Source organism: Delphinus delphis, chromosome 12 (genome assembly GCF_949987515.2).
Source record: "Delphinus delphis chromosome 12, mDelDel1.2, whole genome shotgun sequence".
In the NCBI taxonomy this organism is placed as follows: Eukaryota; Metazoa; Chordata; class Mammalia; order Artiodactyla; family Delphinidae; genus Delphinus; species Delphinus delphis.
In genome coordinates this window covers 7146566-7162440 of record NC_082694.2, presented here as the reverse complement: position 1 = coordinate 7162440, position 15875 = coordinate 7146566, and the positions used below count along the sequence as shown (strand labels likewise).

Genomic DNA, 15875 nt, shown 5'->3' with positions numbered 1-15875 from the left:
ACAACTAAGGAGCCCGTGTGCCGCAACTAAAAAGCCGGCCTGTCGCAACTAAGACCCGATGCAACCAAATAAATAAATAAATAGATTTTCTTTTTTAAATTGCAGGTTCCAGTCCTAAGACCTCAGACCCGAGAAATTAAGCAGTAGGTAGTTCTTTTGTTTCTCTGCATAACTTAGAATGAGATTTTTCTTTCCTGGATTAGGTAAAGATGGATCAGAAACAGGTGTGGCTCTCTCTCTCCCCCCTCATAACCTTTTCTGGGAGAAGAACTGTGTCAGGCCTGACACCAACTCTCACTCCCTCACATCATTTATCCCACAAAGACAAACCTATGTGAGTCTGCAGACCTACAGCTGCCTCAAGGCCCCATGCTTCCCCAAACTCAGGCTAAGAGACAGGCTGGGGAGGCGTGCAAGGACATCCCATCCCTGGAGCCGCCTCCTGCCTTTCTGGAACACTCAGGGCTCTGCAGCCAGGCTGCCTCATGAAGAAACACAGAGACTGCAGAGGCTCTCAGTTATGTGCCTGCTGGTGCATTTCAAACTCTGGGAACTACCAAGGACCAGCAATGTAGAAACAAGGCAGAGAGGCCAGACACGTGCTTCTCCTTTCCACCCAAGTCTGCACGGAAAACACTGCCTTTCTCAAATGTGTGTTTATTCAAAACATCTTTCCCCTGTGATGCGCCACGAGCACCAATGAAATGACGGCAGCCGTTGCCATGCGGCACCTTGCACAGAGCACACGGCAGCCCAGGACCTCAGGGGACGGGAGGCCAGCCTGGCCCTCAGACAACGGGCAGCTGTGTGAAGGACTCAGCTGGCTCCACAGTCCCCCCATTTTCCCTTGAAAATCCACCCCTGGGGCCCTGACAGACCAGAACTCAACAGGTCTGGACATCTATGAGGCTCTTCCAGCTGAGAAGAGTCTCCTGCCGCCATCCTCCGCTCTCCGTCCTGTCCCAGAGAGAGCCAGCGCCCCCCGCCAAGCCCGGAGGAGCAAGGGCCCTGCAGGGAGCGGGGCGCGGACTTCCCCCCGGAACGCGGGCTGGGCGCTCTGGGGCTGCAGGAGCCCCTGGAGAGGACTCTGAGCCAGAATCAGGATGCAAAGTCAACTACATCACCCCTGCAAGCCTGGGCCTTCCCAGAGGGAAGGAGAAGAGCAGGCAAAGGGGTGGATCTGGGTGGGAAAGGCCCCAGAGGGTCTGAAAAGCCAGTCCGGAGAGTGAAGGGTCAGCCAGGCGATGGGGAGGAGGGCTTTCCACTGAGGACATCAGCCCCCAAGGCCACCACGGTTCACCTTTAGACACTGACAGCGTGGGAAATGGAGGCCAGTTACTGCACTGCCTTGAGTCTCCCTGTAGCATTCTCAGCCCGTCGAAATGAATTTCAATGAAGATGTTATTTAATTTAGACTCAGGGAAGCCCATCACCTCTCCCTTCTCACCCCCCTAAAATAGTGGGCTACACTCTTCTCACCCTATGCTTCACACCTTCAGAATCGATATTTCCTGGTTGAAGTATCAGGGCCAATCAATCTGCTCCCTCATTCCCTCCAGTCTCCCTCCAGGAAACCCCCTCCCCGGGCTCAGTCCCCCTGCCCCCCTGGATCCTGTAGCTGCACCTGGAGGGTCCCTGGTCCAGGGCGTCCTCTGGGGAGTCCCGCCAGCACTAACGTGTCTGCTGGACCGCGGTGCGCATGCCCTGGACCATCATCCCTGCTCTCCCGGGAGGTCTGAGCTCGGTCTGCTCTGTGCCCCTAAGTCCCAGGGGAGCAACCAAGCTGCAGGCATAACTAATCCATAATCAGACCTCAAGGCACCTTTTAAAAGCAGTTATCTGAGGCTTCCCTGGTGGCAGAGTGGTTAAGAATCCACCTGCCAATGCAGGGGACACAGGTTCGATCCCTGGTCTAGGAAGAACCCACATGCCACAGTGCAACTAAGCCCATGCGCCACAACTACTGAGCCTGCACTCTAGAGCCCGCAAGCCACAACTACGGAGCCCGCGCGCCACAACTACTAAAGCCCGTGTGCCTAGAGCCCGTGCTCTACAACAAGAAAAGTCACCGCAATGAGAAATCCACGCACCACAACGAAGAGTAGCCCCGGCTCACCGCGACTAGAGAAAGCCTGCACACAGCAACGAAGACCCAACGCAGCCATAAATAAATAAATCAATTTATTTTTTTTAAAAAAGCAGTTATCTGGGAAGGGAAGTAAAAATACACCAACAAAAGGGGGCCGAGGAGCATTCCAGACCCTGTGATTGTACCCTTAGCATGAAGAGACTGTTTTCCTCAACGTTCAACCTGGGCTGTCTTGGCAGGATGTCAAGTTGACTGAGTCATTACCTGTTTATGTCCACAGGCCAATGTCTCCAGGACAGAAAGCTTCAAGCGAGAACCCGCCAGGAACTAGCGGGAATGGCACGCCTTTCACTTGTGGAGGAAGTCACTCAAAGTGCCGTGACCAGTAAAACATGCCATGGACCAGGACCCTGCCATCTGTCTTGGGGCCCCGGGCACCCATGGGCCAGGCAGCTCCACCACTGGCCATCACTGGGGTCCTTTTTGCCCTTTCTCTCCTCCCCTCTCTACAGGTTTCCAGGGCTTGGGGGGGGCGGGGCGGACAGCCTTGTAGAATTCACCTGTTTCTGGAAGAGTCCCAACACCGCTGAGTTTTCTTCCCAAATGGATGACTTTTCCCAAAGGGTCTTAAGTGCTCTAGACCTTCCACTTTCCTCTCCTTTCCTCATTTCTATCCCAAATTAAAAATGCCACATCTGGAAGTACAGCCGTGCTAGAGCATCAGGAAATTTGTGAAGAAGCACCTGAGATCCCAAAGCCCAGGGGACTGACCAGAACACAACAGCTCCGAGCGGGCCTCCCCTTCCAAACACCACCTGGTTACAATCCCCTCACCTGCACATCTACGTGCAAACATGCTGAAAGAAGTCCAAGCTCTAACTGGTAGTTTCCATGAGCCCTTTTAACAAACTATACAATGGAGATGGGTTTCTTCATCTTTAACAGGTCGTTGTAAGCTGGACGAAAAGCGCTGAGGTACCAAACTATATAGAGGGAGTTGAAGAAATACGGGCAAGAGTGGCTCCCTTGTACTGGGTTGTCTTCTTGAGGCAGGAAAGAGCTGGGCCCCAGGCTGAGCAGCTAGAGTTGCCCCCTGTGGACAGATACTGCAAGCTAGCAGGATCAAGAGAAGAGCTGAGCCCTGCCCAGATAAGAGTTCAAGAGACCACACAGTCCTCATTCTCACCGTCAAGGAGACCTTCCCGACTACACATGTGCAGAAAAGCTCTTTGGAAGTCAAAAAGGGAGTGGTGTCAACCCACCCAGAGGCCTCTTTGCTAGAATCCACCTTGGCTAAGAGATGCGTACACACAGATGGGAGGACCCTGAGATAAACAAAACATGGACTCAGAATCAAGCAAAGCAAGATGACTGGCCAAAGGAAACCTGGAAGAAACACCCTATAAAAGCGATTCAAACTACCACGGGGGCAAGACTCTCTCTCTGGGCCCAGCCGTGTGTCGAGCCACATGTACCCTTTTTCCTCCTAATAAACACTTCACTTGTTTCACTACTTTCCGTCTCTTTGCGGGAATTCATTTCTGCAAAGCTGAAGGACCAGGGCCTTGCCACTGGTCTAGTGGCAAGGATTCAGCGCTCCCACTGCCGTGGCCTGACTTCAATCTCTGGCTGGGAACCGAAAGCCTGCTTCAAGCCACTGCGGGCCAAGGGCACCCGAGATCATTCCCGGCCCTGAGATGAAGCCAGAGACAGTGATGGGAAGCCTGGGGCCAGAGGTACAGGGAGGAGCTGGGCACTGGGAGTCGTAAGACCAAAGGCGGCGCTGGCCCCAGGGCCCCCGCTCACGGGAGTGCTGGGCAGCAGCCCCACCCTACAAAGGAACTCTCAGATTACAGAGATGACGCAAAACCAAGCGAAATTCAGTGGCATTTTACCCCAAACTCCACTTGTATACATGATCGATTTAAAATATACACACACAGCAGGAAGGGGCTTTGAATTCTTTCTGAACGCATGAAAACTCTTAGACACTGCCATTCAGAGACCACTCATTAGAGAGACACACATTCCCCTAAATGTTCAGAGAAGGCAGCAGACATGTTTAAGGAAAAACAGGAATGGTAAAATAGATGAATGATTAAAAAAAAAAAGTTTTAATGACTAGTGGTTCCTAAAACCTTAAACTAGAAATACCACATGGTCCAGCAATGCTACTTCTGGGCATGTGACCAAAAGAACTGAAAGCAGAGTCTTAAAGAGATATTTGCACACCCACGTTCACAGCACCATTATTCACAACAGCCAAAGGTAGAAGGAACACAGTGTCCACTGATGGATACACAGGTAAGCAAAATGCAGTATAAACATACATCGGAATATTATTCAGTCTTAAAAAGGAGGGAGATTCTGACAATCTACAGCATGGGAGAACCTTGAGGACATCAGGTTAAGCAAAGTAGGCCAGGCACAAAAAAAGACAAATACTGTAGGATTTCACTAGAGGAGGCAGATTCCAAGAGACAGAAAGGAGCAGGGTGGGTGCCAGAGGCTGGGGAAGCAGTGGGGAGTTAGTGTTAGTGCAGACGGAGTTTCAGTTTTGAAAGATAAGAGCTCTAAAGATGGATGGTGGTGATGGTTACAGAACAACATGAATGTATGTACTTAATACCACCAAACCGTAGGCTTGAAAATGACTGCTAACCATTGGGAAAATGCAAATCAAAACCACCATGAGATATCACCTCGCACATGTCAGAATGGCCATGATCAAAAAGTCTACAAATGATAAATGCTGGAGAGGGTGTGGAGAAAAGGGAACCCTCATACCTACCCTCCTACGCTGTTAGTGGGAATGTATATTGGTGCAGCCAATATGGAAAACAGTATGGAGATTCCTCAAAACACTAAAAACAGAAGGACCATATGACCTAGCAATTCCACTCCTGGGTATATATCTGAAAAAAAAAAACAGAAACACTAATTCGAAAAGATACGTGCACCCCAATGTTCATAGCAGTGTTATTTACAATTTCCAAGATACGGAAACAACCTAAGTGTCCATCAACAGATGCGTGGATAAAGATGTGGTGTATGTATACAAGGAAATATTGCTCAGCCATTTAAAAGAGTGAAATTTCAGCTCGCTCTCCACACGGCACAGGCCACAGGCCACAGGGGAACCTGCAGCACCACCCTCCTCCTGGGGGGGCCTTCTCCTTCCAGTGTGACTGTCCACTCCATTTCACCACCCGGTTCTCTGAACTAGCCATGCGGCTGACACGGTCTTTGTGCTCCAGCCAGGTTGCAGGCCTGAGCTTCTGAGGTGGGAAAGCCAAGTTCAGGACACTGGACCACCAGAGACCTCCCAGCCCCACGTAATATCAATCGGCGAAAGCTCTCCCAGAGATCTCCATCTCAACACCAACACCCAGCTTCACTCAACGACCAGCAAGCTACAGTGCTGGACACCCTATGCCAAACAACTAACAAGACAGGAACACAACCACTCCCATTAGCAGAGAGGCTGCCTAAAATCATACTAAGTTCACAGACACCCCAAAACACACCACCAGACGTGGACCTGCCCACCAGAAAGACAAGATACAGCCTCATCCACCAGAACACAGGCACCAGTCCCCTCCACCAGGAAGCCTACACAACCCACTGAACCAACCTCACCCACTGGGGGCAGACACCAAAAACAATGGGAACTATGAACCTGCAGCCTGCGAAAAGGAGACCCCAAACACAGAAAGTTAAACAAAATGAGAAGACAGAGAAATACACAGCAGATGAAGGAGCAAGGCAAAAACCCACCAGACCAAACAAATGAAGAGGAAATAGGCAGTCTACCGGAAAAAGAATTCAGAGTAATGATAGTAAAGATGATCCAAAATCTTGGAAACAGAAGGAGAAAATACAAGAAACGTTTAACAAGGACCCAGAAGAACTAAAGAGCAAACAAACAATGATCAACAACACAATAAATGAAATTTAAAATTATCTAAAAGGAATCAATAGCAGAATAACTGAGGGAGAAGAATAGATAAGTGACCTGGAAGATAAAATAGTGGAAATAACTACTGCAGAACAGAATAAAGAAAAAAGAATGAAAAGAATTGAGGACACTCTCAGAGACCTCTGGAACAATATTAAATGCACCAACATTCAAATTATAGGGGTCCCAGAAGAGGAAGAGAAAAAGAAAGGGTCTGAGAAAATACTTGAAGAGATTATAGTTAAAAACTTCCCTAACATGGGAAAAGAAATAGTCAATCAAGTCCAGGAAGCGCAGAGAGTCCAATACAGGATAAATCCAAGGAGAAACACGCCAAGACACATATTAATCAAACTATCAAAAATTAAATACAAAGAAAAAATATCAAAAGCAGTAAGGGAAAAACAACAAATAACATACAAGGGAATCCCCATAAGGTTAACAGCTGATCTTTCAGCAGAAACTCTGCAAGCCAGAAGGGAGTGGCAGGACATATTTAAAGTGATGAAAGGGAAAAACCTACAACCAAGATTACTCTGCTCAACAAGGATCTCATTCAGATTTGATGTAGAAACTGAAACCTTTACAGACAAGCAAAAGTTAAGAGAATTCAGCACGACCAAACCAGCTTTACAGCAAATTCTAAAGGAACTTCTCTAGGCAGGAAACACGAGAAAAGACCTACAAAAACAAACACAAAACAATTAAGAAAATGGTAATAGGAACATACATATCAATAATTACCTTAAATATAAATGGATTAAATGCTCCCACCAAAAGACACAGACTGGCTGAATGGATACAAAAACAAGACCCATATATATGCTGTCTACAAGAGACCCACTTCAGATCTAGGGACACATACAAACTGAAAGTAAGGGGATGGAAAAAGATATTCCATGCAAATCGAAATCAAAATAAAGAAGCTGGAGTAGCAATTCTCATATCAGACAAAATAGACTTTAAAATAAAGACTATTAGAAGAGACACAGAAGAACACTGCATAATGATCAAGGGATCAATCCAAGAAGTAGATATAACAATTGCAAATATTTATGCACCCAACATAGGAGCACCTCAATACATAAGGCAAATGCTAACAGCCATAAAAGGGGAAACTGACAGTAACACAATATAGTAGGGGACGTTAACACCCCACTTTCACCAATGGACATATCATCCAAATTGAAAATAAATAAGGAAACACAAGCTTTAAATGACATATTAAACAAGATGGACTTAACTGATATTTACAGGACATTCCATCCAAAACCAACAGAATACACTTTCTTCTCAAGTGCTCATGGAACATTCTCCAGGATAGATCATATCTTGGGTCACAAATCAGGCCTTGGTAAATTTAAGAAAACTGAAATCATATCAAGTATCTTTTCTGACCACAACACTATGAGACTAGATATAAATTACAGGAAAAAAACCTGTAAAAACTACAAACACATGGAGGCTAAACAATACTACTTAATAACCAAGGGATCACTGAAGAAATCAAAGAGGAAATCAAAAAATACCTAGAAACAAATGACAATGAAAACACGACGACCCAAAACCTATGGGATGCAGCAAAAGCAGTTCTAAGAGGGAAGTTTAGAGCAATACAATCCTACCTCAAGAAACAAGAAACATCTCAAATAAACAACCTAACCTTACAACTAAAGCAATTAGGGAAAGAAGTACAAAAAAACCCCAAAGTTAGCAGAAGGAAAGAAATCATAAAGATCAGATCAGAAATAAATGAAAAAGAAATGAAGGAACCAACAGCAAAGATCAATAAAACCAAAAGCTGGTTCTTTGAGAAGATAAACAAAATTGATAAACCATTAGCCAGACTCACCAAGAAAAAAAGGGAAAAGACTCAAATCAATAGAATTAGAAATGAAAAAGGAGAAGTGACAACTGACACTGCAGAAATACAAAGGATCATGAGAGATTACTACATGCAACTCTATGCCAATAAAATGGACAACCTGGAAGAAATGGACAAATTCTTAGGAAAGCACAACCTTCTGAGACTGAACCAGGAAGAAACAAAATATAAACAGACTAATGACAAGCACTGAAATTGAAACTGCAACGAAAAATCTTCCAACAAACAAATGCCCAGGACCAGATGGCTTCACAGGCAAATTCTATCAAATATTTAAAGAGCTAACACCCATCCTTCTCAAACTCCTCCAAAATATAGCAGACGAAGGAACCCTCCCGAACTCATTCTACGAGGCCACCATCACCCTGATACCAAACCACACAAAGATGTCACAGAAAAAGAAAACTACAGGCCAGTATCACTGATGAACATAAATGAAAAAATCCTCAACAAAACACTAGCAAACAGAATCCAACAGCACATTAAAAGGATCATATACCATGATCAAGTGGGCTTTATCCCAGGAATGCAAGGATTCTTCAATATACACAAATGAATCAATGTGATACACCATATTAACAAATTGAAGGATAAAAACCATATGATCATCTCAATGGATGCAGAAAAAGCTTTCACAAAAATCCAACACATATTTATGATAAAAACTCTCCAGAAAGTAGGCATAGAGGGAACCTACCTGTTGGCTGTGACAAACCCACAGCCAACATCGTTCTCAGTGGTGAAAAACTGAAACCATTTCCTCTAAGATCAAGAACAAGACAAGGTTGCCCATTCTCACCACTATTATTCAACATAGTTTTGAAAGTTTTAGGCACAGAAATCAGAGAAGAAAAAGAAAAAAAAGGAATCCAAATCAGAAAAGAAGAAGCAAAGCTGTCACTGCTTGCAGATGACATGATACTATACATAGAGAATCCTAAAGATGCTACCAGAAAACTACCAGAGCTAATCAATGAATCTGGTAAAGTTGCAGGATATAAAATTAGTGCACAGAAAAGTCTTGCATTCCTATACACTAACAATGAAAAATATGAAAGAGAAATTAAGGAAACACTCCCACTTATCACTGCAACAAACAGAACAAAATACCTAGGAATAAACCTCCCTAAGGAGACAAAAGACCTGTATGCACAAAACTGTAAGACACTGATGAAAGAAATCAAAGACGATACAAACAGATGGAGAGATATACCATGTTCTTGGATTGGAAGAATCAATGTTGTGAAAATGACTATACTACCCAAAGCAATCTACAGATTCAATGCAATCCCTATCAAACTACCACTGGCATTTTTCACAGAACTAGAGCAAAAAATTTCACAATTTGTATGGAAACACAAAAGACCCCGAATAGCCAAAGCAATCTTGAGAAAGAAAAATGGAGCTGGAGGAATCAGGATCCCGGACTTCAGATTACACTACAAAGCTACAGTAATCAAGACAGTATGGTACTGGCACAAAAACAGAAATATAGATCAATGGAACAGGATAGAAAGGTCAGAGACAAACCCACGCACATATGGTCACCTTATCTTTGATAAAGGAGGCAAGAATATACACTAGAGAAAAGACAGCTTCTTCATTAAGTGGTGCTGGGAAAACTGGACAGCTACATGTAAAAGAATGAAATTAGAACACTCCCTAACACCGTATACAAAAATAAACTCAAAGTGGATTAAAGGCCTAAATATAAGAGCAGACTCTATAAAACTCTTAGAGGAAAACATAGGCAGAACCCTCTATGACGTAAATCACAGCAAGATCCTTTCTGACCCACCTCCTAGAGGAATGGAAATAAAAACAAAAATAAACAAATGGGATCTAATGAAACTTAAAAGCTTTTTCACAGCAAAGGAAACCATAAACAAGAGGAAAAGACAACCCTCAGAATGGGAGAAAATATTTGCAAACGAAGCAACCAACAAAGGATTAATCTCCAAAATATACAAGCAGCTCATGCAGCTCAATCTCAAAAAAGCAAACAACCCAATCCAAAAATGGGCAGAAAACCTAAATAGACATTTCTCCAGAGAAGATATAGATTGCCAACAAACACATGAAAGAATGCTCAACATCATTAATCATTGGAGAAATGCAAATCAAAACTACAATGAGGTATCACCTCACATGGGTCAGAATGGCCATCATCAAAAAATCTACAAACAATAAATGCTGGAGAGGGTGTGGAGAAAAGGGAACACTCTTGCACTGTTGGTGGGAATGTAAATTGATACAGCCACTATGGAGAACAACAGTATGCAAGTTCCTTACAAAACTAAAAATAGAACTACCATAGGACCCAGCAATCCCACTACTAGGCATATACCCTGAGAAAACCATAGTTCAAAAAGAGTCATGTACTACAATGTTCATTGTAGCTCTATTTACAATAGCCAGGACATGGAAACAACCTAAGTGTCCATCAACAGATGAACAGATAAAGAAGATGTGGCACATATATACAATGGAATGTTAGCCATAAAAAGAAACGATATTGAGTTATTTGTAGTTAGGTGGATGGACCTAGAGTCTGTCATACAGAGTGAAGTAAGTCAGAGAAAAACAAATACCACATGCTAACACATATATATGGAATCTAAAAAAAAAAGAAAAAAAAATGGTTCTGAAGAACCTAGGGGCAGGACAGGAATAAAGATGCAGACGTAGAGAAGGGAACTGAGGACACACGGAGTGGGAAGGGTAAGCTGGGATGAAGTGAGAGTGTGGCATGGACATATAAACACTACCAAATGTAAAATAGTTAGTGGGGAGCAGCTGCATAGCACAGGGAGATCAGCTCAGTACTTTGTGACCACATAGAGGTGTGGGATAGGGAGGGTGGGAGGGAGACGCAAGAGGGAGGGGATATGGGGATATATGTATATGTACAGCTGATTCACTTTGCTATAAAGCAGAAACTAACACACCATTGTAAAGCAATTATATTCCGATAAAAATGTTTAAAAAGAAAAAGAGTCATGTACCACAATGTTCATTGCAGCTCTATTTACAATAGCAACCTAAGAGTCATGTACCACAATGTTCATTGCAGCTCTATTTACAATAGCAACCTAAGTGAGTTATTTGTAGTGAGGTGGATGGACCTAGAGTCTGTCATACAGAGTGAAGTAAGTCAGAGAAAAACAAATAACATATGCTAATACACATATATGGAACCTAAAAAAAAAAATGGTTCTGATGAACCTAGGGGCAGGACAAGAGTAAAGACGCAGACATAGAGAATGGACTTGAGGACACGGGGAGGAGGAAGGGGAAGCTGGGATGAAGTGAGAGAGTGGCATGGACATATATACACTACCAAATGTAAAACAGATAGCTAGGGGCTTCCCTGGTGGCGCAGTGGTTGAGAGTCCGCCTGCCGATGCAGGGGACACGGGTTCGTGCCCCGGTCCGGGAAGATCCCACATGCCGCGGAGCGGCTGGGCCTGTGAGCCATGGCCGCTGAGCCTGCGCATCCGGAGCCTGTGCTCCGCAACGGGAGAGGCCACAGCAGTGAGAGGCCCGCGTACCGCAAAAAAAAGAAAAGAAAAAAAAACAGATAGCTAGTAGGACGCAGCCTCAAAGCACAGGGAGATCAGCTCGGTGCTTTGTGACCACCTAGAAGGGTGGGATGGGGAGGGAGGGAGACGCAAGAGGGAGGAGATATGGGGATATATGTACATGTATTGCTGATTCACTTTGTTATAAAGCAGAAACTAACACACCATTGTAAAGCAATTATACTCCAATAAAGATGTAAAAAATAAATAAATAGAAAATAAAAGAGTGAAATTTTGCCATTTGCAGCAACAAGGATGCTTAGAGGGCATTATGCTAAGTCAGACAGAGAAAGACAAATACCATATGATATCACTTATATGTGGAATCTAAAAAATACAACAAACTAGTGAATAAAACAAAAAAGAAGCAGACTCAGAGAACAAACTACTGGTTACCAGTGGGAAGAGGGATAGGGAGAGGGGCAATATAGAAGTAAGGGATTTTAAAAAAGGGTTATTGTGGGATTATATGAAATCATGTGTGTGAAGCTTCTGAAAATTGTAAAGCACTATAGAATTTAAAGAATCTTTCATTCAATTAAAAAAGTTTTTAAAAAATAAAAATGGTTAAGATGGCAAATTTTATGTTATGTGTATTTTACCACCAAAAAAAAGTTTTTTAATGACAAGTAGTGTGCAGATAGCAGTGGTGATTCTGTAACTACATCAGAAACATCCAGCCAGGGCAGCACTTCATGGATAAAGTGTTTTTCAAAGGATGCAAAGGTGAACTTTTACAAAGGCATCAACTCTGCAGTCACCCAGTGTGAACCACGAAGCCAGAAATCATAGTCAAGCTCAAACACCACAGTTTGAATTTTAGGTAATAAAATCGAACTGCTTTAAATTGGCAAATAATTCAAGCAACGACCTCGTAAGTCCCCATGACCAGTATCAATTGGGGGCAAATAACAAAGAATGCTGGCTCACTATCAGTAAGGCACATTTCTTGTGACAAATTGGTACCAAAAATATATCCAGTGCTCCTGAAAAAGTCTTCTACAAAGTAATGTGATATGAAAAAAACAACATTTCTTAATGTGCACTCATAAAGCCCCATGCTGAATAGAATTCTATCATGAGGCTACCTGTATTGTATTTTCTGAAAGTTTGGGTTTGCTTGGCCACACTGCGCAGCTTGTGGGATCTTCGTTCCCCGACCAGGGATCAAACCCAGGGCCATGGCAGTGAAAGCATGGAGTTCTAACCACTGGACCACCAGGGAATTTCCTGGAAGAATTTTTTTTTTTTTTAATGAAAATCAATTTTGAAATACTTTCTGGAAAAAAAGGGGAAATTGGATCCAGGAATCAAAGCCTACTGCATAAAGGAAATGAATAACCATCATGGCCAATTATTATCTCTCTGTCATGGTTAACGACATAGGAAAATCTGGATTACGCCACGAGGGAAATTTCAAACTAATACAATGAGGTTAACAAAGCACATGTCCGGAACTTCCCTGGTGGTCCAGTGGGTAAGATTCCATGCTCCCAAAGCAGGGGGCCTGGGTTCGATCCCTGGTTGGGGAACTAGATCCCACACGCATGCCACAACTAAGAGTTTGCACGCCTTAACTAAGAAGTCCGTACGCCTCAACTAAAGATCCTACATGCCACAACTAAGACCAGCGCAGCCAAAATAAATAAATATGTTTTAAAAATATACTTATAGGGCTTCCCTGGTGGCACAGTGGTTGAGAGTCCGCCTGCCGATGCAGGGGACACGGGTTCGTGCCCCGGTCCGGGAAGATCCCACATGCCGCGGAGCAGCTGGGCCCATGAGCCATGGCCGCTGAGCCTGTGCGTCCGGAGCCTGTGCTCCGCAACGGGAGAGGCCACAACAGTGAGAGGCCCGCGTACCGCAAAAACAAAACAGAACAAAACAAAAATATACTTATAAAAACAAAGAAAACCAAAACACATGTCCATGAAGGTGGCACACGGGCTGTGGTCCCCTGTGAGGTTAGGGACACCTGTGTATGGAGGTTCCTACCTCTTGGTGATCTGGCTGGGCTCCTGCAGACCTGGGTCCAGGTCAAAGCCCTCATTATCCAGCAGCCTTCGGAGTGTCACGTCAGCCAGCTGCTCCATGATCTTGAACACCTCATCTAGGTTCAGAAACATGGAGAAGTCCCGCTCCTTATTCTGTGTGGTGATGCGGATGGTATCCGTCAGAAAGACGTTGGATGTCCTCTCCAACTTCTGGATGTCAACCCAAGGGACTACAAGTTTAACTAGAAAAGAAAAAAGGGCAAATACAGATTTTACCCTCAAATGTAACCCAAACTTGAATGCACCAGTGCAAAGCTTTTCCCGCAGCTGAAATGCAAATAGCTTTCAAACCAGAGCAGGAAAGAGGAGACACAGGAACTGCTTCACAGCTGTTCGTTAGAACCCAACCCACCGTTCTAACAATCATCTTGAAGATTTAAGTAAAACTTCCCAAGGTGCGGGCTACCGCACACATACAAGGGACATCATTCTGCCATACCAAGTTAACAACGTGAAAACTTTCCCCCAAATAGTTAAACTTCAATATTTGCAAAATACGCAGATGTTTCTTGATCCACGTAAATTCTGGTTTCAGTAGCAGCATTCATGGCATAAGCTATGAAAAACAGAGGTCAAAAGAGGATCCATGATCTGGTTTAGAGGCACAGGCCTAACACTTAGATGATGTCAAGTGACAGCTGCTCAAATCTTCGAAAACAGAGCACAAGTAGTTTTTACTGAAGTACTATGGTACTAACTCACAGTTTATAAACTAGCATTCTGTTCTCAGAAGTGCTTCCAGAGCAGTGGTCATTAGGCTAGCGAGCTGATGCAGAGCAAATGGGGAGGGACATACGTAACAAGTCAAAATGATAAATGTTATCAAATATTAGGAATCATTTCTTTTTTCCAAGTTTTATCAACTTAACAAAATCAGGTTTAGTGACGGTGACTGATAAATATCAGAAAATAACTCATTTTCCTTTTCAAGTGAAAATGGGAATGCTGAACTGCTTTTATTTCTATCATGCCTCTCCATTTATTTTGCGATAATGTTTTCAGTGCTTTAATCATTTAAAAGTCCACTTTTCTACATGAGGCATGAGAATAAGCTTCTTCAGCTACCTCTAGTTGCTTTTATATAGTTCTTTTCACACACACCGACACACTCCATCTATGCTATCAGCTTTCTCTCGTTAAGCATCTACTTTGTGAAGAGCCCTGCACTTCAGAAGCGCGTTCAAACAGGAATAACAGACATGTAAACAAAGAAGCAACCAGGGACCCGACAGGACCCAAAACAGATGCAAATAGAGGACAAATTACAAGGGGACCAGGGAAGGCTCCCTGGAGATGAAAAAACGTGAACTGAATTTTAAAGGATGAACGAGAGTTCCCAAATGGGCCTAAGAATGGGGAAGGCCAGGAGAGACAGGGTGTTCATTTTGAGAAGCATTTCAGAAAGCAGAAGAGCAAGGATGGCAAGGGTTAGGTAAGAGCACATCCCAAGGGTGAGGAAGGCTGTGCACACAGGGGGCACGTACTGGGGTGTCTGATTCCAGGCTGGTGGCATAGGGAAAGACAAGGCGTGACCACGGGCAGGATGCTGGCCACAGCAGAGTGCAAGAGGAGCCCCGCACACTGGTTCCACGTGAAATATAAACAAACGCAGGAAGAAAACAATATATACTTAAATATATAAATATAGATACAGCACATGCACCACCCTGCGTGGGCCCTTGAAACAATATTTGTTACGGGAACAAGTTTCAATGGTAATGACTTTGAATGTTCCAGTATACAATTGATCCTGTGGCTTCTCTTTTTCAGCCTGGAATCCCATTGCCCAGAACGATGACAGTGGGTGGAAAAATGATTGAGAAGTGAATCCCTGCCTGGATCTCAGGGGGTCCCACGTGAGGAACCCTCTTCTAGGAACAACTGCTAGTCTCCCAGGAGCAGTCGTGACCTTCAGGCCTGGGAATTCTCTAAATGGCCCCCCTGGATTCAGAAGCACAACCTGTCCCATTCCTTTAGAACTCCTGGGCCATCAGTTACAACACTGTTTTCAAAGCAATAGATAATATAATAGCAAAAACCCTTCCGTACGGTTTTTGCATGAAGGGAGCTACACAGAAAGGATCCTTAAGGCAGGACAAGAAATGAACTCCCGCAAAACCAAACCTCCTTAGATTGGGACTGACATGTACACACTCCAATATATAAAATGGATAACGAATAAGGACCTACTGTATAGCACAGGGAACTCTACTCAATACTCTGCAATGACCTCTATGGGAAAAGAATCTAAAAAGGAGGGGATATATGTATATGTATAACTGATTCATTTTGCTGTAGAGCAGAAACT

The 15875-nt window shown here is 44.0% G+C and overlaps 1 protein-coding gene across 2 annotated transcripts in view; it reads right to left on the bottom strand.

Annotated features, from left to right (window-relative positions):
- Positions 1 to 15875, bottom strand: part of TBC1D8 (TBC1 domain family member 8) — a 121717-nt gene that overhangs the window by 33472 nt on the left and 72370 nt on the right. For both annotated transcript variants that reach the window (XM_060027267.1, XM_060027266.1), the window contains exon 5: positions 13509 to 13749. In XM_060027267.1, the coding sequence (XP_059883250.1) occupies positions 13509 to 13749 (241 nt within the window). The remainder of the gene's footprint in view (positions 1 to 13508; positions 13750 to 15875) is intronic.